This window comes from Rhinichthys klamathensis, unplaced genomic scaffold (assembly GCF_029890125.1).
Source record: "Rhinichthys klamathensis goyatoka isolate OS25496 unplaced genomic scaffold, OSU_Roscu_1.1 h1tg000611l_1, whole genome shotgun sequence".
In the NCBI taxonomy this organism is placed as follows: domain Eukaryota; kingdom Metazoa; phylum Chordata; class Actinopteri; order Cypriniformes; family Leuciscidae; genus Rhinichthys; species Rhinichthys klamathensis.
The window spans coordinates 740,304-766,347 of record NW_026607064.1 but is presented as its reverse complement, the minus strand read 5'-3'; the positions used below and the strand labels follow the sequence as shown (position 1 = coordinate 766,347).

Here is a 26,044-nt window from a genome sequence, read left to right as displayed (position 1 = left end):
CAAACATGCAGACAGGCAGGATGACGGGAAGGATAACAGACACGTTGATTACAACTAACAACTGACAAGGACAGACTGTACAGGAAGGAACTAAATACAGACACTAATGAACAGAAACCAGGTGACAGAAATGAAGGTGATTAACTACTTACAGGTGACAACGATGATGACAGGCAGGTGCGAAAACATGAGGGATGCTGGGAAGTGTAGTGAAGAGGCGGAGACAAGACAGACTGTGACATTACGCCCCCCCTTCCGGTAGTCGCGTCCTCGCACCGTAGAAGGACCAACAGCAGAGGGAGAGAGGGACCAGGGCGGATCAGGCAGTGCAGGCGGCCAGGGCGGAGACGACGGAGGGAGGAGCCATGGAGGGGGCAGGGCAGAAGACTCCAGGGGGCCGACTGGCAGATGTGGAGCAGGTGGGAGAGGAGACCAGGGTTGAGCCGTAGAGCAGACAAGACCGGGTGATGCTGAGGGACTGGAGGGACATGGTGACACCGAAGGCTCAGGCGACTGAAGTGTAGACAGGGACACAGAAGGACACGGTGGAGACAGAGGGAGTGAGGACCAAAGGGGAACTGAGGGGAGTGAGGAGTCCAACAGAGCCGGGGGAACGAAGGGACGAGGCGTAGCCAGAGGAGAGGAGTCCATAGGTGAGGGAAGGCCGATGAGGGACAAAAGTGAATCCGGGGGGACGAGGGAGCCATGGTGGAGCTGAGGGAGGTAAGAGCCACGGTGGAACAGATGGGATGAAGGGCCGAGGAAGAGTCCTGGTTGAGGAGGTTGGAGGCAGAGACTGGGGATCCACCGACCCTGAAGGCGTTGGTGGCAGGCAGATCCTCGGCGACTCCACCTCCTCAAGGGTGGATACAGGAGCAGAGGGGTTGCCAGGCAGTGGTGGAGGAAAGGTAGAGAGGCAGATGGGAGGAGGTGGGAGAGGGAGGCTGGGTGAGAATTCAGGCTCTGGGCTGGACGGAATCAGCGGCGAATGAGTCTCTGGACTGGACGGAACCAGCGGTGAAGGCTCGGCAGGGTTGACGTGAAGTGCAGGCTCGGCGTGGCTGACGTGGAGCGCGCGCTCGGCAGGGCTGATGTGGAGCGAGGGGTCTGGGCTGGGCAGGGCCAGCGATGAAGGCTCTGGACTGGACGGGACCAGCGATGAAGGCTCTGGACTGGACGGGACCAGCGATAAAGGCTCTGGACTGGACGGGACCAGCGATGAAGGCTCGGCAGGGCTGGACGGGACCTGCGGTGAAGGCTCTGGGCTGGACGGGACCAGCGGTGAAGGCTCGGCAGGGCTGGACGGGACCAGCGGTGAAGGCTCGGCAGGGCTGGACGGGACCAACGGTGAAGGCTCTGCAGGGCTGGACGGGACCAGCGGTGAAGGCTCGCCAGGGCTGGACGGGACCAGCGGTAAAGGCTCTGGACTGGACGGGACCAGCGGTGAAGGCTCTGGACTGGACGGGACCAGCGATGAAGGCTCTGGACTGGACGGGACCAGCGATGAAGGCTCTGGACTGGACGGGACCAGCGATGAAGGCTCTGTGCTGGACGGGACCAGCGATGAAGGCTCTGGACTGGACGGGACCAGCGGTGAAGGCTCGGCAGGGCTGGACGGGACCAGCGGTGAAGGCTTTGTGCTGGACGGGACCAGCGGTGAAGGCTCTGTGCTGGACGGGACCAGCGATGAAGGCTCTGGACTGGACGGAACCAGCGGTGAATAAGTCTCTGGACTGGACGGAACCAGCGGTGAAGGCTCGGCAGGGTTGGCGTGAAGTGTAGGCTCGGCGTGGCTGACGTGGAGCGCGCGCTCGGCAGGGCTGACGTGGAGCGAGGGGTTGGGCTGGGCGGGACCAGCGATGAAGGGTCTGGACTGGACAGGACCAGCGATGAAGGCTCTGGACTGGACGGGACCAGCGATGAAGGCTCAGCAGGGCTGGACGGGACCAGCGGTGAAGGCTCGGCAGGGCTGGACGGGACCAGCGGTGAAGGCTCGGCAGGGCTGGACGGGACCAGCGGTGAAGGCTCGGCAGGACTGGACGGGACCAGCGATGAAGGCTCTGGACTGGACGGGACCAGCGATGAAGGCTCTGGACTGGACGGGACCAGCGATGAAGGCTCTGGACTGGACGGGACCAGCGATGAAGGCTCTGGACTGGACGGGACCAGCGATGAAGGCTCTGGACTGGACGGGACCAGCGGTGAAGGCTCGGCAGGGCTGGACGGGACCAGCGGTGAAGGCTCTGGGCTGGACGGGATCAGCGGTGAAGGCTCTGGACTGGACGGGACCAGCGGTGAAGGCTCTGGACTGGACGGGACCAGCGGTGAAGGCTCTGTGCTGGACGGGACCAGCGGTGAAGGCTCTGTGCTGGACGGGACCAGCGGTGAAGGCTCTGTGCTGGACGGGACCAGCGCTGAAGGCTCTGTGCTGGACGGGACCAGCGGTGAAGGCTCTGTGCTGGACGGGACCAGCGGTGAAGGCTCTGGGCTGGACGGGACCACGGTGAAGGCTCTGGGCTGGACGGGACCAGCGGCGAAGGCTCTGTGCTGGACGGGACCAGCGGTGAAGGCTCTGTGCTGGACGGGACCAGCGGTGAAGGCTCTGGGCTGGACGGGACCACCGGTGAAGGCTCTGGGCTGGACGGGACCAGCGATGAAGGCTCTGGACTGGACGGGACCAGCGGTGAAGGCTCGGCAGGGCTGGACGGGACCCGTGATGAAGGCTCGGCAGGGCTGGACGGGACCAGCGGTGAAGGCTCGGCAGGGCTGGATGGGACCAGAGGTGAAGGCTTTGTGCTGGACGGGACCAGCGGTGAAGGCTCTGTGCTGGACGGGACCAGCGATGAAGGCTCTGGACTGGACGGGACCAGCGGTGAAGGCTCGGCAGGGCTGGACGGGACCAGCAGTGAAGGCTTTGTGCTGGACGGGACCAGCGGTGAAGGCTCGGCAGGGCTGGACGGGACCAGCGGTGAAGGCTCGGCAGGGCTGGACGGGACCAGCGGTGAAGGCTCTGGACTGGACGGGACCAGCGGTGAAGGCTCTGTGCTGGACGGGACCAGCGGTGAAGGCTCTGTGCTGGACGGGGACCAGCGGTGAAGGCTCTGTGCTGGACGGGACCAGCGGTGAAGGCTCTGGACTGGACGGGACCAGCGGTGAAGGCTCTGTGCTGGACGGGACCAGCGGTGAAGGCTCTGTGCTGGACGGGACCAGCGGTGAAGGCTCTGGACTGGACGGGACCAGCGATGAAGGCTCTGGACTCGACGGGACCAGCGGTGAAGGCTCTGGACTGGACGGGACCAGCGATGAAGGCTCTGGACTGGACGGGACCAGCGGTGAAGGCTCGGCAGGGCTGGACGGGACCAGCGATGAAGGCTCTGGACTGGACGGGACCAGCGGTGAAGGCTTTGTGCTGGACGGGACCAGCGGTGAAGGCTCTGTGCTGGACGGGACCAGCGATGAAGGCTCTGGACTGGACGGGACCAGCGGTGAAGGCTTGGCAGGGCTGGACGGGACAAGCGGTGAAGGCTTTGTGCTGGACGGGACCAGCGGTGAAGGCTCTGTGCTGGACGGGACCAGCGGTGAAGGCTCGGCAGGGCTGGATGGGACCAGCGGTGAAGGCTCTGGACTGGACGGGACCAGCAGTGAAGGCTTTGTGCTGGACGGGACCAGCGGTGAAGGCTCTGTGCTGGACGGGACCAGCGGTGAAGGCTCGGCAGGGCTGGACGGGACCAGCGGTGAAGGCTCTGGGCTGGACGGGACCAGCGGTGAAGGCTCTGGACTGGACGGGACCAGCGGTGAAGGCTCTGGGCTGGACGGGACCAGCAGTGAAGGCTTTGTGCTGGACGGGACCAGCGGTGAAGGCTCTGGACTGGACGGGACCAGCGGTGAAGGCTCGGCAGGGCTGGACGGGACTAGCGGTGAAGGCTCTGCAGGGCTGGACGGGACCAGCGGTGAAGGCTCTGTGCTGGACGGGACCAGCGGTGAAGGCTCTGTGCTGGACGGGACCAGCGGTGAAGGCTCTGTGCTGGACGGGACCAGCGGTGAAAGCATGTTATAAGTTATACAACTATAACAGCATCACCGGTGGTGATGGCACAGTGGATAAGACACATGCCTTTGGTGTGAGAGACCCGGGTTCGAATCCACTGTGAGACACCAATGTGTCCCTGAGCAAGACACTTAACCCCTAATTTCTCCAGAGGCGAGTGACCTTTGACATGCATAGCAATTGTAAGTCGCTTTGGATAAAAGTGTCAGCTAAATGAATAAATGTAAATGTAAAATGTAAACTAACAACTGACAAGGACAGATTGAACAAGAAGGAACTAAATACAGACACTAATGAACAGAAACCAGGTGACACAAATGAAGGTGATTAACTACGCACAGGTGACAACGATGATGACAGGCAGGTGCGAAAACATGAGGGATGCTGGGAAGTGTAGTGAAGAGGCGGAGACAAGACAGACTGTGACAGTAACGTTTCATAATGTTTGGTTTGAAGAATGATACAATGTAACGTTCCATAATGTTCTAAGAATGATACAATGTGACGTTCTATAATGTTTGAAGAATGATGGAATGTTACATTCCATTATGTCTAATGAATGATATACATTATGATTTTAATTATTTATTTGTGCTGAAAACCATTTTTTTAAAAACAGAAAAAAGTGCTATAAAACAAAACCAAATAAATTATATTTTTTTTGTGCTATAAAACAAACAAAAAACCTTACAATTTTATTTTATTATATTTTAATCATTTATTTGTGCTGAAAACCACATTTAAAAAAATCTGAGAAAAAATATTTTATTATATTTAAAAAAAACTGTGCTGAAAACCAAACAAAATACCTTTAAAATTATTTTATTATATTTTAATATTTTTTTGTACTGAAAACCAAACAAAAAGCCTGAGAAAACTATTTTATTTTATTATATTTAATATTTTTGTGTGCTGAAAACCAGACAAAAAACCTGAGAAGATTCAATAAAAAGATTAATGGATTTTTTTTTTTTTTTTATTATCTTATTATATTTTACAAATTTTTTTGTGCTGAAAACTAAAAAAAAACCTGAGGAAAAAAGTCTTAACTGGATCATTTAATGTGAGATCTTCTGTAGTGATCTAATGTGTGTGTGTTTTATGTGTGTGTGTTTCAGTAGCTGTACAGACACACAGTGCTGCTGGTCTGGAATCAGTGTCGGAGCGCGTCCACAAACACACACCTGCTTCTGAAGCTCAGGAGCGCCGCAGAGAGGATTATGGGATGGAGAGAGTTCCGGCGTCCCAGAGTTCTCTTCCTCTTCCTCTTCCTCCCGCTGCTTTAACATCAGCACCGTCGAACAAGGTGAACTGCACATCTCACACACTCACACGGATACGAACACACGTTCATCCAGTAACATTAACAGAACGTCCGTTGAGAGTTATCAGGGTTCTCGTTTATAAACTGTGTGTGGGAGTATTGAGAGTTATAAAGCGTGCGAACGCCAGAGTCTGCGCTAATCCCCGTTATAACCGGTTATAACCCCAGTCAGAGGAAGAGTGTGAACACGCGTCTCCTCCCCGAGATATGAGCTCACACACCTCGTTTACAATGCAGATTCTCATCTGCATATCATTTACATATGTATATTCATCCGCGTGATTCCATGTTTAACGGGACAAGACATCTGAGATATGTGAATATGAGATATGTGCGTCACATTACATTTCTAAAAAGCATTTAGTAGCCGATCCTGCCTTGTTTTTCAATAAATGAATAAAATTGTATAAAATACATTTCGCAGAAAGTTTCCTCAATATTTTCCACTGGCCAAAATGTATTTTTAAATTGCTTTACATTTTTATGGAAACAGAAATGCCTTATTGATCATTATTTGCAGTATTTGCATGTTCTGCTGTTATCATGCGCTCAGCAAACATTAAAACACAGCATTGTTGTAACTTCTCGGTAATGATTTGATGTCATTTAAGAGCTTAACTCCATTAATGAGAATGGTATATTTAATCTTAAAGTGTATATCAGATGTAAAACAGAGTTTAAATCATTCTTTTATTAATGTAAACTGTTATTGTGAACATGCACTGTATTTATGATTATGACTCATAATTAATATTATTTCATCAGTTCCTCAGATCATCATCGGTGTGTTAAACTGCTCGTGGGCGCGATCAGAGTTACTCACAGATCAAGTCAAGTCAAGTCATCTTCATTTATAGCGCTTTTAACAATGGATTGTTTCAAAGCAGCTTTACAGAGATAAACATATAATTTAAGGTAACAGATTGTTTTGGCGTTATAGCGGTTCTTGAATAATGTTACTTCCAGCTAAAGTTAACTTTGATTGATTCACCTCCGTCGAAATGATCAGACTTTAAACGCGAACCTGTGATTAACGCTGACGGCGTTCACATGCTCATTCAGAATTCTATAGTTATGTGCTTTTTAAAATATGTAATTGTAATTCATACAACCCAGCCTAAACAAACTACTTTTCTTGCCTATAAATTTGGTACAGAATTTTGTTTTAATGCACTCACACACTCTCCCAGCTAGTGTGTGTTTATAGATCACAACTCGTGTGTGTGTGTGTGTGTGTGTGTGTGCAGTGGAGTTTGGGTCTCTCAGGTGTGTGTGTGTGTGTGTGTGTGTGTGTGTGTGTGTGTGCTCTTGTTTTTGTGATATATGAGGACACAAATGTGTATAATGACATGCATATTACACTGGTATTACAACTTACACGTGATATATGAGGACATTGCATGAGTCCTCATATTTCAAATAGCTTAAAAAACAATGTTTTTTTTTTTAATGTAAAAATGCAGCATGTCTCCTGTGATGGGCAGGTTTAGGGATAGGGGCAGTGTGTGTGTGTGTGTGTGTGTGTGTGTGTGTGTGTGTGTGTGTGTGTGTGTGTGTGTGTGTGTGTGTGTGTGTGTGTGATGGGCAGGTTTAGGGATAGGGGCAGTGTGTGTGTGTGTGTGTGTGTGTGTGTGTGTGTGTGTGTGTGTGTGTGTGTGTGTGTGTGTGTGTGTGTGTGTGTGTGTGTGTGTGTGATGGGCAGGTTTAGGGATAGGGGCAGTGTGTGTGTGTGTGTGTGATGGGCAGGTTTAGGGATAGGGGCAGTGTGTGTGTGTGTGTGTGTGTGATGGGCAGGTTTAGGGATAGGGGCAGTGTGTGTGTGTGTGTGTGTGTGTGTGTGTGTGTGTGTGTGTGTGTGTGTGTGTGTGTGTGTGTGTGTGTGTGATGGGCAGGTTTAGGGATAGGGGCAGTGTAGGGGGATAGAATATACAGTTTGTCCAGTATAAAAGTCATTACGCCTATGGAATGTCCTCATATATCACAAAAACACAGCTGTGTGTGTGAGTGTGTGTGTGCGGCGCAGCGGTTATAAACGAGGCTCCTGCTCTGTAATAAGCGTGATGAATGCATTGCTCATGGAACGTTTCAGTTGGATGTTGGTCTCATGTTTTATAAATGCAGCTTGTTTCAGAGCACAATGAGTGTTTATCCCTGCACATGCATGTGTTCCTCTGATCCAGGCGCATGAATGCGGCGGCTCGTCGGAGTTTCTGTGTTCGGTGTGTCATAAAGGGTTCCCGCTGCAGCGCATGCTGACGCGACACCTGAAGTGTCACAGTCTGATCAAGAGACACCCGTGCAGATACTGCGGGAAAGGCTTCAACGACACCTTCGACCTCAAGAGACACATGCGCACACACACCGGTGAGAACACCACAGCATTTAAAGGGGTCCTATAATGCCCTTTTCACAAGATGTAAAATAAGTCTGAGTGTGTGTGTGAAGTTTTACCTCAAAATACCCCACAGATATTGTTATATATCATGTTAAAATTGTCACTTTTTGAGGGTGAGCAAAACGCACCGTTTTGTGTCTGTCCCTTTAAATGCAAATGAGCTGCAAAAAAGTGTAATTTATTCCTGTGATCAAAGCTGTATTTTCAGCATCATTACTCCAGTCTTCAGTGTCACATGATCCTCCAGAAATCACTCTAATATGATGATTTGATGATCAAGAAACATTTATGATTATTATCAATGTTGAAAAACTGTGATGCATTTTATTTTTCATGATTCTTTGTTGAATAGAAAACACAAAAACAGCATTTATTTGAAATAGAATCTTTTGTAACATTATGAATGCCTTTACTGTCACTTTTGATTAATTTAATGATTCTTTGAGGATATAATCTTTATAAATGATCAATTTTATGCATCCTTGCTGATTATATAGGCTTAATCTCACCGAGCGCAGTGTCGTATCGGAGACGGTGTGTGTTCTGAGTTCTGAGTGTGTGTGTGTGTGCAGGTATCCGCCCGTACAGGTGTGATCTGTGTGAGAAGGCCTTCACTCAGCGCTGCTCTCTGGAGTCTCACCTGAGGAAGATCCACGGCGTGCGGCAACAGTACGCGTACCGGCAGCGGCGCTCCAAGATCTTCGTGTGCGAGGACTGCGGCTTCACCTCGAGCCGACCCGACGAATACTTCCTCCACGTGAGACAGCAGCACCCGAGCAGCCCGGCCCTGCGGCGGTACTACCGCAAACACCTGCTGGAGAACCCGCCGAACCACGGCATCGGGCCCTTCGTGCTGTATCCCTCCGCCGGCCTCTACATGTGAACAGCTCCAGCCTCAAACACTCAAGCAGACTCTCAAAGGGACCCACAAACGTTCTACAGTAACGTCAATAGAACGTTCGCTCAACGTTATCTGCTCTTTGATAATGTTCTCACACAAAACATCGCTCAAGGAGGGTTTTTTCCTGAAACGTTCAGTTTTGACATTTTTTAAATGTCACTACTTGTTTCAGAAGAACATTCAAAAGTAACATTCCCATGATGTTTGAACATTTTGAAATAACGTTTTCATAATTGAATGGGTTCTTAGAACATATTTTTGTGAGCTGGGTATGACACGCAATATTTTCTTATTTATTTTAGTCGGGATGCACTGATAATTCTTTATATTTGAAAGCCGATAACCGATAAGTCTTTGTATTTAAAAGCCGATAACCGATAATTCTTTATATTTGAAAGCCGATAACCGATAATTCTTTATATTTGAAAGCCGATAACCGATAATTCTTTGTATTTGAAAGCCAATAACCGATAATTCTTTGTATTTGAAAGTTGATAACCGATAATTCTTTATATTTGAAAGCCAATAACCGATAATTCTTTATATTTGAAAGCCGATAACCGATAATTCTTTATATTTGAAAGCCGATAAGCGATAATTCTTTATATTTGAAAGCAGATAACCGATAATTCTTTATATTTGAAAGCCGATAACCGATAATTTATATTTGAAAGCCGATAACCGATAATTCTTTACATTTGAAAGCCGATAACCGATAATTCTTTATATTTGAAAGCAGATAACCGATAATTCTTTATATTTGAAAGCCGATAACCGATAATTTATATTTGAAAGCCGATAACCGATAATTCTTTACATTTGAAAGCCGATAACTGATAATTCTTTACATTTGAAAGCCGATAACCGATAATTCTTTACATTTGAAAGCCGATAACCGATAATTCTTTGTATTTGAAAGTTAATAACCGATAATTATTTATATTTGAAAGCAGATAACTGATCATTCTTTGTATTTGAAAGCCGATAACCGATATATTGGCTGATAAATCTAAATCCAAATTTTTATAATTTTGAGAGCCTGATTACAAAAACAAAAGCCACGTCCCAAACACACAATTATGATGTTCTCAATATAATGTTATGTAGCCGATATGACAGGCTTGCGCTGCACATGTTGCACTGAACTGCATTTTGCTTTTTTTAAGTGATTCCAATCATATTTCAAGCAATTCATAATCATCATGTTGAACAGTGCGCGTCTGAAGAGTCTCAGCTGAAGGAAATAATACATTATTTATCGGCTTTAATATATCGGACACATTTTCCTATCGAGCCAATAATGCTAACATTAAAAATGAACATATATCAGCCGATACCGATATATCGTGCATCCCTATATTTTAGCACTCGAGGAATGAAACATGCAGCATAGATGACAACAATGTAACATACTTATGTTTGTGTTGCATAATGCGTACTATTCCACTGCCTTCTGAACACAACACGAGCTGTGAGATCTGCTGCATGTCGTCTCTTGTCTTCAATAAACTTGATTCTTTTACACCCTTTCAGAGGAGAATAAAGTCATGAATGTGGTAACACACACACTTCACAGCGGTAACACACACACTTCACTGCTGTGCTGCCAAAATACAGTCTATGCACAACAAGAGCAACTATATAACGGCCAGTTAGAGTCACTTTCAAGGCCGTTTTAATGACCTCAAAGTTTGAAAAATTGTCACCGAAAACAAATGAGAACACATTTTTAACATTAAATAAAAAACATTTTCCCAAAAAACATCACTTAATAATATCTGTATTTATCCATGAAGGTAAAGAAGAGAATTCTCTCTTTTGAATGAAATATTCCACGTGACTGACACCAGAGAAGCATGAACATACAGTATGACAGTGTTGTCAAATGATTGAAATATTAACGAACTATATTTGAGCTCAAAGGCTGATAAAAGCGTGTGGGAATGGCTGTAATGTCTGGAAACAGCAGCAGATCCTCCAGAAGACGGAGCAGTGAACACACACATGAGGACAGGAGTCTTTACAATCAAACTAAACACATGAAACTAACACCATATGAGTGAGGCAGAGCAAATCTATGATCACAACACAACCATAAAGTAACTGAGAAAACAGCGACTAAAACAACTTTACAGTTCAAATGATACATAAATAATAATTATAAATTATTATATTTACATTCATTTCAGAATCTTTTGTAACATTATAAATGTCTTTACTGTCAATTTTGATCAATTTAATGTATCCTTGCTGAATAAAAGTAATAATTTAATTTAAGTCATACTGTAGTTCTGTAGTTTTGAACTGTAGTGTTCAGTATATATATCTTAATCTAATTGTTTAGATTTATAGAATGCATATTAACTTCTTTTCAATCCACCAGCTGAATGGAATTGCAGTCTGTTAAGAGTTTGCGGTGAACAGCAGTGAATAAAACTCACTCAGGATCATGTTCCTCCAGATTCCCTGATCCACCTCAAGCTAACCTGACAAGACACAGAAGCCACGCCCACTCCACCAGATCACACAAGCCACGCCCACTCCACGCAGATAATACAAACCACGCCCACTAAACGCAGATCACACAAGCCACGACCACTCACGAAATCATATAAGCCACGCCCACTCCACGCAGATCACACAAGCCACGCCCCTCCACGCAGATAATACAAGCCACGCCCACTAAACGCAGATCACACAAGCCACGCCCAGAGTGAATCAGCTGAAAATGTGTTTATCATTTAAAAATTGGCAGAAGCTTCATTAAACTATTTAAATCGCGAGATAAAAGTGTTTAACAAACGCACAGACATTTTCCCTAAAGAATCATACACTTGTGGGAAGTGGGCATCCGATGACATCCAATGTGTGACACCTTTTACATGCTAAATTTACATAATGTGAAACATCTATAAAGTAAAGGGGTTTTTGCACTAGTCTGTCAGTACAGAACACTAACACTGCTCGTGAGGGAATCGGGTCTGGGATCATTTCTGTATTTGAGTTCAGTGTGTTTAGAATCCGCAAACCAGCCTGTACGATTATGTGTCTCCCTCTAGTGGTGTGTTACACAACCACACACACACACACACTTCAGTCACACACACAACCAGCAACATGTGACGTGGATGGAGAGGAGGCTAAACTTTTACATAATAAAAATAGATGAGCAGGGGGCTGTTCCATAAACCAAGATTAGAGTATAAGCCAGGCTTATTTCGGTTAGTCAGGCTTATTTTTGGTAGATTCGGTTTCATAAATCAAACTTAAAATAGTTCAAACTCAGTTACCCTGGCAACTTATGCTGGGAAACTAGCCTGGTCCAGGGCAGGCTAACTGTCAGGCTAAGCCTCAGTTGTTACACAGATCCTCAACACTGACCGACAAGAACACAATGATATTACCACTGACAGTCTCTAATACCATTATTGGACTTTATAAATACACAGTATACAGAAAATCAACTTAAATAAGGCTACAATATAGACACATATATAAGGCGTTTTAAAGTTGTCCGTTTAGGACATCTCATTTTTGTAATAAAGACATTTTAATTAAGGAATGCCTCGGTTATCAGAGAATTCTTTCTCTACACTGTCTCTTATATATATATATATATATATATATATATATATATATATATATATTTTTTATGTACTTTATTATGTCTTTCAATTCAAACACATTTAACACAATTATACAAATGGACAGTTCCTTTAAAGACATCATATTTTCCCCCAATAAATATTCCTTATTTTTCCTTCTACTTTTTTTTTTCTTTTGTGATAATACCAACACATACATATAAATAAAACAATAAATAAATATTAATAAAATATAACATTCACATATATCAAACTCTTATAATGAATGACACATAATTCCTAATAGTTATTCAAGTAATATTATTTAAATATCAAATATTCAATATTAAATAAGTAAATAAATAAAATAACAAATAACTAGAAATAAAAGGGAAGGTTACATAAAAATGTATAGTTAATGTAGGCCAATATATATTCCTTTATTTTATGGAATATTCTTTGATTTTAGAGTTGCACATATCTTTTCAAAATGTATACATTTGTTCTTAATTTAATGTTATCCTCTCCATAATGTACTTTAGAAACTAAATCTAACCACTCATTTAAAGCTGGGGATTCTTGCTTTCTCAAAAAAATGATTGTATTAAAAGCTGTAATTCTCAGCATTCTAAATAAGTATATTTCATCTTTATAAAGTAGCATAGGTCCTATACCCAAAACTATATTTTGTATCTTTATATATTTAGTTTCTTAAAAAAAATCTTCCCTGAATTAGGCTACTTCTGTTCAATTTCTTTTTTTTATTAGAAGTAGGCTATAAAATATATGAGTGTAATGAGCTAGAAGTTCACTGCAACTTATCCAACATCCTAAAGAGAAATTATTATAATTAGAAGATATTTCTAGTGTTAGAAAATATCTCATATTAATTTTCCAAGCAAAATGTATATTTTAGTCAGAATTATTGCGCTCCTATTTGGCGCGCATGCGCGCAGCAGCGCTCGTTCAATATGAAGATTAGCAGCAAAATGGATACATTTGCACGACTTTCTAACATTTACAGATGGAGAATATAACTGTAAAATGTAATTTTTGCACTGAAGGGGGAAAAAAAACATGTCACAAACGCATAAAACAGCACAAAATATACGCTGATTGATGGTGGATCGATTTGATCCACGATCGACCTCTATGGCTGCTTCAGAAACGCGTGCACACGCAATTATCTAGACTAGATAAACCTGGATCAAATTAGTGAGATTGCGTGAACTTCAATTACCTTTTATGGAACCACTTTAGCCCCAACTTATTTGTTAGGCTCATTCAAGTCCGGTTTTGGAGTTTAATCCCCGCTTTTCTAAGCTTCATTTATGGAACAGCCCCCAGTTGTGTGTGTGTGTGTGTGTGTGTGTGTGTGTGTGTGTGTGTGTGTGTGTGTGTGTGTGTGTGTGTGTGTGTGTGTGTGTGTGTGTGTGTGTGTGTGTGTGTGTGTGTGTGTGTGTGTGTGTGTGTGTGTGTGTGTGTGTGTGTGTGAGTGTTCAGCGTGTCGAGCCCTGGGAAGTGTGTGTGTGTGAGCGAGTGTTCAGCGTGTCGAGCCCTGTGCGGGAAGTGTATGTGTGTGTGTGTGTGTTTGTGTGTGAGCGAGTGTTCAGCGTGTCGAGCCCTGTGCGGGAAGTGTGTGTGACATGAACCTTTAATCTCCAGAGCCGCTAATCCTGCTCTCGACCTGCTAATGCTCATCAGAGGGACAGAACACACACACACACACACACACACACACGCACACACACAGGTGAGAGGCTCAGAGGGACAGAACACACACACACACACACACACACACACACACACACACACAGGTGAGAGGCTCATCAGAGGGACAGAACACACACACACACACACACACAGGTGAGAGGCAGACACCGTTTACTGAACGCTGAACAAACGCTGTGGAAATCTGAGCGACTCGATCTGAATTCAGAGGTGAAACACACACACACACGCTTTCTGTCCTGCAGTGTCATTCAGTGAGTGACGCATGACACCTGGGGGCTGTTCCATAAACCAAGATTAGAGTATAAGCCAGGCTTATTTCGGTTAGTCAAGCTTATTTTTGGTAGATTCGGTTTCATAAATCAAACTTAAAAAAGTTCAAACGCAGTTACCCTGGCAACTTATGCTGGGAAACTAGCCTGGTCCAGGGCAGGCTAACTGTCAGGCTAAGCCTCAGTTGTTACACAGATCCTCAACACTGACCGACAAGAACACAATGATATTACCACTGACAGTCTCTAATACCATTATTGGACTTTATAAATACACAGTATACAGAAAATCAACTTAAATAAGGCTACAATATAGACAATATAGACACATATATAAGGCGTTTTAAAGTTGTCCGTTTAGGACATCTCATTTTTGTAATAAAGACATTTTAATTAAGGAATGCCTCGGTTATCAGAGAATTCTTTCTCTACACTGTCTCTTATATATATATATATTATGTACTTTTTTTATGTCTTTCAATTCAAACACATTTAACACAATTATACAAATGGACAGTTCCTTTAAAGACATCATATTTTCCCCCAATAAATATTCCTTATTTTTCCTTCTACTTTTTTTTCTTTTGTGATAATACCAACACATACATATAAATAAAACAATAAATAAATATTAATAAAAATTTAACATTCACATATATCAAACTATTATAATGAATGACACATAATTCCTAATAGTTATTCAAGTAATATTATTTAAATATCAAATATTCAATATTAAATAAGTAAATAAATAAAATAAGAAATAAAAGGGAAGGTTACATAAAAATGTAGTTAATGTAGGCCAATATATATTCCTTTATTTTATGGAATATTCTTTGATTTTAGAGTTGCACATATCTTTTCAAAATGTGTTCTTAATTTAATGTTATCCTCTCCATAATGTACTTTAGAAACTAAATCTAACCACTCATTTAAAGCTGGGGATTCTTGCTTTCTCAAAAAAAATTATTGCATTAAAAGCTGTAATTCTCAGCATTCTAAATAAGTATATATCATCTTTATAAAGTAGCATAGGTCCTATACCCAAAACTATATTTGTATCTTTATATATTTAGTTTCTTTAAAAAAATCTTCCCTGAATTAGGCTACTTCTGTTCAATTTCTTTTTTTTATTAGAAGTATAAAATATATGAGTGTAATGAGCTAGAAGTTCACTGCAACTTATCCAACATCCTAAAGAGAAATTATTATAATTAGAAGATATTTCTAGTGTTATAAAATATCGCATATTAATTTTCCAAGCAAAATGTATATTTTAGTCAGAATTATTGCGCTCCTATTTGGCGCGCATGCGCGCAGCAGCGCTCGTTCATAAAGATTAGCAGCAAAATGGATACATTTGCACGACTTTCTAACATTTACAGATGGAGAATATAACTGTAAAATGTAATTTTTGCACTGAGGGGGAAAAAAACATGTCACAAACGCAGGGCCGGATTAAGAATTCAGAGGGCCCTGGGCACAATGTCTTGTAGGCCCCCCCTTAGGCAGGCCAAATGTAGTTTGTCCAAGGACATTTTAATTTGGCATTAACTGTATTACTGACTTAAAAGGAACTTTTTTGTACATATTACTTCATAAATGATCTGTGTTTCCCATAGGATTTTATAAAACTATGTTGGGTGGAACTCTATCCCTCTAGGGGGGTTCGGGGGCATGCTCCCCCGCAAGAAAATTTTGTACATTTTAAGGTTAAATGCATCAATCTGGTGCACTTTGAGAGCTCACAATTAAGAGCTTCAACCGGCTTTAACCCATGAACTGTGCACATTGAACAAAGAAAAAGCATTGACTTACCTGGACATTAAAGAGGGCTCAAACATCTTTTTAGTTATGATATAGAGTCTCAGTCTGCATTACATTATCACTGGTGTTTTAGGATGCCAAACAATTATTATAATAATGATTTATATAATTATTCCTATGACGTAAAATCATATACCTCCTAAATGTAGCCTAAAAGTATTTTGCATTACATTACACAGTATAGGAAAAGTACAATACTTTTGTCCTAATTTCTTTAATTGCCAGAAATAAACCCTTGAGCTTTCATTTTGGAGAAAACACCAGATCACCATGCTGATCGCGTGAGCAAAGTGCGCACTTCTCTTTAAATCACGCAGCACAAACAGAATGCCTAGGCTACTTAAAGTCTTTTGCTGTTTTATAACGGCACGAAGCAATATCACAGTTTCAATTTGACTTCGTTGGCAAAATATAACGCTAAACAGTCGAGACCTTTATGTTAGGCAACCGTAGGCAACTGCTTCTCCATCACTTCAAATTTCAGAGCGTCAAGTCACGCGACGCGAGTCGACATGATAGCTCGCTCTCGCTCACTGCGCAGGAATACAGACGCTGTTTTTGACGCGATTTAACATTATATTTTGATCGAATGGGTTGCAAAAATATGCATATAATTAGGAAAGTGAGGACTGCGTTTATAACGTGATCTAACATAATATTTGACGGTGCGCAGGGCCCCTAGATGTCATGTGCCCCTGGGCAAGTGACCAGTTGCCCTAATGGTTAATCCGGCCCTGCACAAACGCATAAAACAGCACAAAATATACGCTGTATGATGGTGGATCGATTTGATCCACGATCGACCTCTAGGGCTGCTTCAGAAACGCGTGCACACGCAATTATCTAGACTAGATAAACCTGGATCAAATTAGTGAGATTGCGTGAACTTCAATTACCTTTTATGGAACCACTTTAGCCCCAACTTATTTGTTAGGCTCATTCAAGTCCGGTTTTGGAGTTTAATCCCCGCTTTTCTAAGCTTCATTTATGGAACAGCCCCCTGTTCCCTCATTAGGATCTTACCGGGATTAAAGCGGAGACTGCAAACACACACACACACACACTCTCTCTCTCTCTCTCTCTCTCTCTCTCTCTCTCTCTCTCTCTCTCTCTCTCTCTCTCTCTCTCTCTCTCTCTCTCTCTCTGTGTGTGATGTCCACAGGTCCACAGGACTCCAGCATGGAGCAGCTTCAGCTGCAGAGGAGAGAACACACGTCATATCAGGTACTCACACACACATCTCATATTAGAGAATAACATCACAATCACATCTCATATTAGACCAATCATTTGTCTCAGTTTGTGTGTCACTGAATTCATGTTTGTTGTAGGTTTATGATAAACTACTGCTTGAAATGCTAAGCATCAAACGCATCTAAATTTTTTTTTTTTAAAGAAAGAAATTGTATAACACTAATTTCCCTGAAATATCAACAATACATTTTGGTAACACTTTATTTTACAGTCTCCTTGTTACATATGTTACATGTACTTACTGTAGTAATAACAGTAAATTATACATACGCAACTAACCCTCAACCAAACCCTAATCCTACATGTAGTTACTTAATATTACTCCGAACTAAAATATATACACCGTAACAATGAAACCTTAAAATATAGTATAACCAACATTGTTATGTCATGTAGATTTTATTTGCATGTCAATATCTCACCATCATATAAGCAAATATGCAAACTTGTGGACCTTAACTACAGTATCTACACTTCTATGAGTTGAAACAGAAAGGAATTATTCATCACGTATTTGGGGCAGATTGCTGTAATTTTGTGAAAAAAGATAAATAACCTGTCTGGTCAAAATCATTTTAACAATAATAGCCAGTAGATGCTGTGCATCATCTCTGCAAGAATATACATTTAGATATTTATTCCAGTTCTTTGTTTGTTTGTTCAGATTGCATATCTAGGCCTACAAAAAGAGTGATCCACTCAGAAAAGCTTATAAAGCATTTAAAAGTGCCGCTATTATGCACTATATCCTAAAGGCCTGTTCACACCAGGACGAATTTGCGCGCGATATTCGCCGACGTTTAACGCTTCGTGACTAAACAAAGGGCGCCAATGTGAGTGTGCACACCGACACGAAAAACACCACACGTAAAAGCGTCATTTTAAAAAAAACCGCCTCGGGTTCGTTATCCGACCAATGAGATTGGCGCTTTTGCTCACGTGTCTGGAGCTTCTGAAGTTACAGTAAAACACAACTTGGGGGCGCTCACACACAAAACGGTCTTGCCGAGCACACATACGTAACGGCGAAGAAGATATACGCCAAGTAGCGTCTACACTGCCGGGAAGCGATATTTTTTTTCACAGGATGGTAGGGGAAGACTCATGAATATTCATTAGGGAACTCATCCCTGATTGGTCTGATGACCTACCCCCTAACCCCGCCCCTAAACCTACCAGTCACTGGGGTTAAGACCAATCAGGGATGAGTTCCCTAATGAATATTCATGAGTCTTCCCCTACCATCCTGTGAAAAAAAATATCGCTGCCGGGAAGAAATAAGATGAGGAAGATGCAAGGCCAGATGAATGTAGAGCTGCTGGTCTCGTTGGTGTCGGAACATAAAGAACTATATGACAAGCGCGACAGCGACTACAACATAGGACTATTTCTGTTTTACATTAAGCGCCATCTAATGTCAGGGAATGAATCTGCATGTTCACTCGGCTCATCGTCAGCGAAAATCGCTTGGGTGTGAACACAAAAAACGCGTTGAAAAACGGGAACCTGTTGTAGGAGACTCTGAAATAAGATTAAGCCCCGTACACACCGGGACGGATTACGCGCGCCGATATTCATCCCGCTGTGTCGGGGCTTAATCTTATTTCAGAGTCTCCTACAACAGGTTCACATTCATCCAAGCTCAAAAACACCGTAATGTCAGAAACCAAGCTCTTCCTTTATTACTGACAACATTTCAGCTGTTCAGAATCGCATCTTTCTTTTAGTCAAGTCACCTTTATTTATACAGCACTATACAACACAGAGTGCCAGATGTACTAACGCTTTTGCGCCACTTCAGGCGTATTTGTTTCGCAAAGTGCGTATAAACCCATGGCGAGGTGTGTACGAACGCGACGCACCGAGAGGAAAGCAAACACAGCCTCGCGGGAACTGAAAATGGCAAAATGCGCTTTCCGTGTCATGCATTCATGGGATGGTCAAGGGGAGAGGGAGTGTCCCATAGAGAGAAGGGAGGGGAAGCGTAAACTGCGCCTAATTATGTATTCCGCGTTATGTACAGGAAAAATTCTCCGCCTCTTAAAAGCAGGAGTAACTTAGGAAGCGTGTTTATGGCGTACGCCTCCTGGAGAAACGGCAGCTGTAATCCGAGCTGACGGAGACATCGGCGAAGGAGGAGTCAATGCAGGAGATCAATAATATTGCTGAATATTAAATTAAATTAAATGTACTACAACTAACCAACCCAAAAGCCAATGGCGACAAAGGCAACAGTTTAGGAGACTTTATTTGTCGTGCACTTTGATCTTTAAGCGTCCCCCAGACCCTTTAGTTCTCAGACGGCTCATTGAACACCGCATGACCTGTGACACGGCAGATATTCCCCGAGGCGTCGGAGACGAAGAGCCTGAAGGAGCGACTGCCGTCCATCATGGTGGAGCCGTCGGAGGAGAGCGGGGAACACACCAGCCGTGAGGAGGACGACCCTTTCCATGACCCCCGTGACCCCTGTGAGCCCCGTGACCCCGCCGGCAGCGCTCAGCCTCAGGTCCATGAGGACGGGTCAGTACCGGCGTTACACCGGATCCTTTAAACACCGGCTCGATCACTTTAACTGTCTTCACATGAAGCTTTACTAGCATGTGAAGAAATGAGACCACTTCTTCTTTGTCTGTCCCAGAGTTCCTCCTCGCCTTAAACGCTCATCCATACCCAGCATCCAGATCGACTACAGCAGACTGACTCCGCCCCCCTCGCCGACATCATCACGCGTGGCTCCGCCCTGTTTCCCCGGCTGAGAGGCGGACCGCATCAGAGAAACATCGGCGCGATATTGACACTGTCACAACTGACAAATATGGGATTTAAACCTAGTTATAGGCCTAAATGAAAAGTTTTAGTATTTAGAAAAATATAAAACGAACAGATTGTGCTCTATTTCTATGTGACTAATTTCTAAGTGTCGTTGATCACGTGACTCTTTGTAAGCCAGACTGAAGCTCTAGATGTTCTTTGGATGAATGTTTTAGCTCAATATTTTACTGCAATTGTAAGATATAAAACAAGAAAAATGCTAAATTAAAAAATTTTCTTCAATGCAACGCCAAGGTCATGGGTTCGATTCCCAGGGAGATGTGCTGTATTCTTTCAATGCAATGTAAACTACTTTGGATTCAAGCATCTGCTAAATGCATGAATGTAAATATATATTTCTCTGGTGGACTCGCACACATCTATCGACTGAAAACACTTCCGCACATTCTGATAACCGGGAAATCAAAGTATGATCAATACGATATCAAAGTGTTTAAACTGCAAAAATATGTTATTTCTGTCTTGTTTTCCAGCACAAATATTTAAAGATTCTTAAATCAAGACACATTTACTGGAGAAGGAGGAAAATGACTGAAGATATTAAGTCTTGTTTATGAAAAATGCATCAAAATGAAGTGAGTTTGTGCTTAAAACAAACATTTAAAAGCAAATATCTGCGAGTATAGGGTCAGAAAAATAAACTTGTTTTCTCTTTAAATTAAGTATGAAAGATCATTTATTCAGATATCAACCTCAAAATTGGAGCATAACCCGTTTAGATTAAAGGATTTGTTTTTCTCACAGTTTCAGAGTAAAACATGTTTTGGAAAATATGTATTTCATAAAAAATTAAAATTAAATAGTATTTTTATGCGTTTTTATAATAATAAACCTGAACCTCAAGAATTTTTTTAATTTCACTTTTTAAACTTTTTCCACTCGATATTTACCACAGTTTAAGATGGAAACTTCATTTTCACCTCTATGCTCAAAATGTGAATAAATGGATTATAAATACTGCATAAGTATAATTTAGTACCATAAAATCCACTAAAAATACAAAATATTAAAATTATAAAACTAATTTAATTGGAAAACAAAAGAATGTTTAGATATTAGTACTGGAAAACAAGACAGAAATACTGAGGAAGGGCATTTTTTGCAGTGTGTGTGTTCGATTGAATAAAGTTTATAATAGAATCACAGTCCCCTTGATATTTAAGCCACAGGTCTGAGTTCAGCATTCCTCCAGAGTTTGTGTTTCTCGTCTCACACAGCACGTTCAGTATGACGTCTTCCCTGCACGATTGCGCTCAATAAAACCACTTATAATGTCTGACACTGGATTTGTGTGACTGTTTCTGGACATAATAAACGATAGAACATGAGCTTGTAATGCAGTGTGTGTGTGTGTGTGTGTGTTCCTCACATGAGCACAAGGGGGCAGTACAACACAAGACAGCACGAATCTTCCTCATCTACATGTTAAACAAGAGCCTGATCTGAGATCAGATGGTAGATTGTGTTTACTGTGAGAAGCCAAGCATGCACAATAATAACCGAACCATTCTGAAACGCGTCGGATAAACACACACACACACACACACACACACAGTGCCGGACGGAGATCAGCAGATGTAGACTAAACATGTCTGACCCCAGACCTGTGTCCACGGCTCGACTCCAGAGCTCCACCATTAACCATTCACATCCACCCAGAATCCCATTCTCCTCCATTACGTTTTTTATATTCATATTATAATTTATGACTACATAAATTCAACATGGCTGATGAAAGTCGAGAAATCTCTGCATGGGAACAATGATCTTGTTTAGAAACATCATTATACAGGTGAAACTCGAACAATTAGAATATGGTGCAAAAGTTCATTTATTTCAGTAATTCAACTTAAAAGGTGAAACTAATATATTATATAGACTCATTATCAAGCCTTTATTTGTTATAATTTTGATGATTATGGATTACAGCTTATGAAAACCCCAAATTCAAAATTAGAATATTGTGAAAAGGTTTTCATATCTGTAAAAAATAATCATCACAATTATAACAAATAAAGGCTTGATAATGAGTCTATATAATATATTAGTTTCACCTTTTAAGTTGAATTACTGAAATAAATGAACTTTTGCATGATACTCTCATTGTTCGAGTTTCAGCTGTATACTATTTAAAGTCCCCCAATGATTTTATCCCTTAAAACGCATCTTTGATCACCAAAATGACGCATTTAGGCATTTTTTCCTTGAACAAAATATCTTGAATGTAACTCGACACCCTCGCCTCATTTAGTAGGCTATGGGCGGTTCTATGAATATGCAGATGAGCCCCGCCTCCACTCACTCGCTCAGCTCAGAGATCCACTGGTTGACGATCACACGTTGATCTGATTGGTTACAAGGTAGTTTGTGACATCATAAACACCAGCGATTTCAAACCTGTTTTTGAGACTGTCTTTGGTTCACTGCAGTTTTAAGGAGGAAATACTCAGCAATGCTGTCGACTTATGAACTTACACATGGTTTGTCTTAAAGCATGTTAATAACACCACATAGACACATAAACAACATTAAAAGCTGGATTTTGTATATTTAAGTGATTTAATTATTCATCAGAGAGGAATAATTCAGTGTTTTTAAAAAGTTAGCTCTGTTAGCTTGTGGAAGAAAATGTATTTGTAGTCAAACTGTCAATCATTGACAGGCCCCTCCCCTTTCCACAGAGAGGGCGGGGTTTAAGAGTGAGTGACTGTCACCAATTATTAGAGCTATTTCTACCTGTTTTTTTTGTTTTGGTTTAACGTATTTAGGTCAATTCAGCGATATTAAATAATATTTTTGACTTGAATGAAACCAGTTAATTTAGAATGAAATGTTCCCTTAGATTTCACATAAACAAGAAAAACAAAAAAGTTAAAACCTTTAAAAAATTTGACATTTTGAACGTTCAGAGAAAGTAATGTTTTCATAACTGAATGGAAATGCTAGCAAAACATTCCTGAATCATGTTTGTGTTATCTGGGAACACACACACAGAGCTCAGGACACACACTAACAGCAAGAGTGGAAGCATGTGATCCTCTCGTTCTCTGGCCAAGATCCCAGACTGTGGTATGTGCCCGTCTAACTCGACCAGGAGCAGTGTGTGTGTGTGTGTGTGAGTGAGTGAGTATGTGTGTGTCTAAGAGTAAGTGTGTGTGAGTATGTGTGTAAGAGTATGTGTGTGTGTGAGTGAGTGTGTGTGTGTGTGTCTGAGTATGTGTTAGAGTAAGTGTGTGTGAGTGAGTATGTGTGTAAGAGTATGTGTGTAAGAGTATGTGTGTGTGAGTGAGTGTGTGTGTGTCCAGGCGCAGGGCCTTCATTAGATCTGGAGTGTGTGTGTGTGTGTGTGAGTGAGTATGTGTGTGAGTGAGTATGTGTGTGTGTGTGTGAGTGTAAGAGTAAGTGTGTGTGTGTGTGTGTGAGTGAGTGTGTCCAGGCGCAGGTCCTTCATTAGATCTGGAGTGTGTGTGTGTGTGTGTGTGTGTGTGTGTGTGTGTGTGTAAGAGTATGTGTGTGTTTGTAAGTGTGTGTGTGTGAGAGAGTGAGTGTGTAAGAGTATGTGTGTGTGAGTGAGTGTGTGTGTGTCCAGGCGCAGGTCCTTCATTAGATCTGGAGTGTGTGTGTGTGTGTAAGAGTATGTGTGTGTGTGTGAGTGAGTGAGTGTGTGTGTGTGTGTGTGTCCAGGCGCAGGTCCTTCATTAGATCTGGAGTGTGTGTGTGTGTGTGTGTGTGTAAGAGTATGTGTGTGTTTGTAAGAGTAAGTGTGTGTGTGTCCAGGCGCAGGTCCTTCATTAGATCTGGAGTGTGTGTGTGTGTGTGTGTAAGAGTATGTGTGTGTTTGTAAGAGTAAGTGTGTGTGTGTGTGTCCAGGCGCAGGTCCTTCATTAGATCTGGAGTGTGTGTGTGTGTGTGTGTGTGTGAGTGAGTATGTGTGAGTTAGTATGTGTGTGAGTATGTGTGTGTAAGTAAGTGTGTGTGAGTAAGTGTGTGTGAGTAAGTGTGTGTGAGTAAGAGTAAGTGTGTGTGTGTCCAGGCGCAGGTCCTTCATTAGATCTGGAGTGTGTGTGTGTGTGTGTGAGTATGTGTGTGTGAGTAAGTGTGTATGTGAGTAAGAGTAAGTGTGTGTGTGTCCAGGCACAGGTCCTTCATTAGATCTGGAGTGTGTGTGTGTGTGTGTGTGTGAGTGAGAGCGAGTGTGTGTGTGTGTGTGTGTGTGTGTGTACCCTATCAGGCGGAGGCTGTTCTTTTGGAGGTCTGGAGAATCTCATCAGCGCCGTGAGCAGAAATAACACAGAGCTGCAGATCTGTGTGTGTGAGTGTGTGTGTCCAGGCGCAGGTCCTTCATCAGATCTGGATTGTGTGTGTGTGTTTCATCTGTGAGATCACGTCTCCCGTAATGGAGTCCAGATGTGGTTAATACACTCTTTCTCCTTTAACTCCCTCGTCTTCCTCTCGCTCTCACCGGAAATACTCCAGCTTCTTGGCCCTGAAGGAACGTGCCTCTGTAACCAGCTCCAGATGGACACACACACACACACACACACACACACACTCGCTGCTCTCCGTTCCTCTTCATCTCTCTCTCCACCGGCATGATCCTGAACAACTCTACACTGGTTCTGACTGGTTTATGCTGGTTAAAAATCACAAAATCAGTGTTTCTGTCTCGAGTTCCAGCACAAACATCTAAAACATTCTTAAATCACATTTACTGGAGAAGCAGCGACATGACTGGAGATATCGAGTGCTGGCTTCAGAAAAATGCATCAAAATGAAGTGAGTGTTTAAAACAAGAACTAATATCAGCCAGTGGAGTCAGAAAATCATCTTGTTTTCCCTTTGAATTAAGCATAAACACACTTAAAGACTTGATATCTCCAGGCATGGTGTTTCTCCAGTAAATGTATATAAAAAAAAAAAAAAAACAACAACACAAAACTACTAAAACTTGAACTAAAATGAAACTAGAACAAAATAAATATTTATATAAAATCTATTAAGAAAAACTAATCCCAACTAAAAAACTCATTAAGTTATGAAAACAATATTTCTGAATGCTTTTTGGTTATGTGAGCATGGAAACATTCCTCAAACATTATGGGATGTTACTTCTGAATGTTCTCTGAGCGTTCGGGAATGAGTAACATTTAAAAAAACATTCAACAATCTGAGAACGCCCAGATTATGTTCTATAACCGTTATATATATAACTCTGAGACAGTCTATCAGTGAGAGAGAACAGTCATGTGACCCAAACTATGCAAACTCCCAGAATCCTCCAGGGTCTGTGAATGGGCCTGTGTGTCTGTGCCACTAATAACCGGCGAGCAGAAGTCCAGCTGGAGCTCGTTATCGAGCGTCTCCGAGAGATGATGAAGTGTTTACATGAACACACACACACACACACACACACACACACACACACAAGAGCTTCCCCTCGCAGAGAGATCCCATCATGCATCAGCACAACTCGGCAGTCTCTACTTCATCTTTACACGGATAAAAATGATTTTGTGGTGAAGTAAATACTACAGAAATAAACAATGTAATTTCTACATGAAAAAAGTTAGTTCAGGCAAGAATGAAAAATATAGTCATTTATTATAGTATATATTATTATTATAGTAATATAGTAAATTCTATAGTAAACTAATATAACTATTTTATAGTAAACTAATATAGTAAATTCTATATTAGTACTCAATTCAAGTGTGTAGAAATTAAAGTAAAAAAAATATCAACATTATAAGATTAAGTAAAATTACTCAACTTTTCTGATACTGGTGTTCCCATCATGCACTGGGCCTTGAATAATTAATGAGGTTGACTTTTCGCTGTGCTTACACTGTTTCATCACTGCTTTGATTAGTAAC

General features: G+C 42.5%; 3 protein-coding genes across 3 annotated transcripts in view; 2 read left to right on the top strand and 1 right to left on the bottom strand.

Annotated features, from left to right (window-relative positions):
* vaspa (vasodilator stimulated phosphoprotein a) overlaps positions 1-5,377 on the bottom strand; it is a 41,596-nt gene extending 36,219 nt beyond the window's left edge. The window contains exon 1 of the mRNA XM_056240766.1: positions 5,233-5,377. Coding sequence (XP_056096741.1) covers positions 5,233-5,367 — 135 coding nt within the window. The 5' untranslated portion in view covers positions 5,368-5,377. The remainder of the gene's footprint in view (positions 1-5,232) is intronic.
* Positions 5,378-7,538: 2,161 nt separating this feature from the next.
* zgc:171929 (uncharacterized protein LOC100124596 homolog) lies at positions 7,539-8,980 on the top strand. Its single transcript, XM_056240765.1, has 2 exons — positions 7,539-7,736; positions 8,340-8,980. Exons 1-2 carry the CDS (start codon positions 7,622-7,624, stop codon positions 8,648-8,650), a joined length of 426 nt encoding a protein of 141 aa, XP_056096740.1. The 5' UTR covers positions 7,539-7,621; the 3' UTR covers positions 8,651-8,980.
* An 8,254-nt stretch (positions 8,981-17,234) lies between these two features.
* si:ch1073-303d10.1 (protein LBH-like) lies at positions 17,235-20,112 on the top strand. The gene is made up of 3 exons (XM_056240763.1): positions 17,235-17,306; positions 19,675-19,807; positions 19,953-20,112. The coding sequence occupies exons 1-3, from the start codon at positions 17,235-17,237 to the stop codon at positions 20,093-20,095; spliced, it is 348 nt and encodes a 115-aa protein (XP_056096738.1). The 3' UTR covers positions 20,096-20,112.
* Positions 20,113-26,044: the final 5,932 nt, after the last annotated feature.

Bases quoted from the DNA above. Each gene is read 5' to 3' on its own strand.
- si:ch1073-303d10.1 (XM_056240763.1), top strand. From the start codon at position 17,235: ATGTCCACAGGTCCACAGGACTCCAGCATGGAGCAGCTTCAGCTGCAG. The intron at 17,307-19,674 runs GTACTCACACAC...GTGACACGGCAG, and splicing joins GAGAACACACGTCATATCAG to ATATTCCCCGAGGCGTCGGA. The intron at 19,808-19,952 runs GTGAGCCCCGTG...TGAAGAAATGAG, and splicing joins CCATGACCCCCGTGACCCCT to ACCACTTCTTCTTTGTCTGT.
- zgc:171929 (XM_056240765.1), top strand. From the start codon at position 7,622: ATGCTGACGCGACACCTGAAGTGTCACAGTCTGATCAAGAGACACCCG. The intron at 7,737-8,339 runs GTGAGAACACCA...GTGTGTGTGCAG, and splicing joins ACACATGCGCACACACACCG to GTATCCGCCCGTACAGGTGT.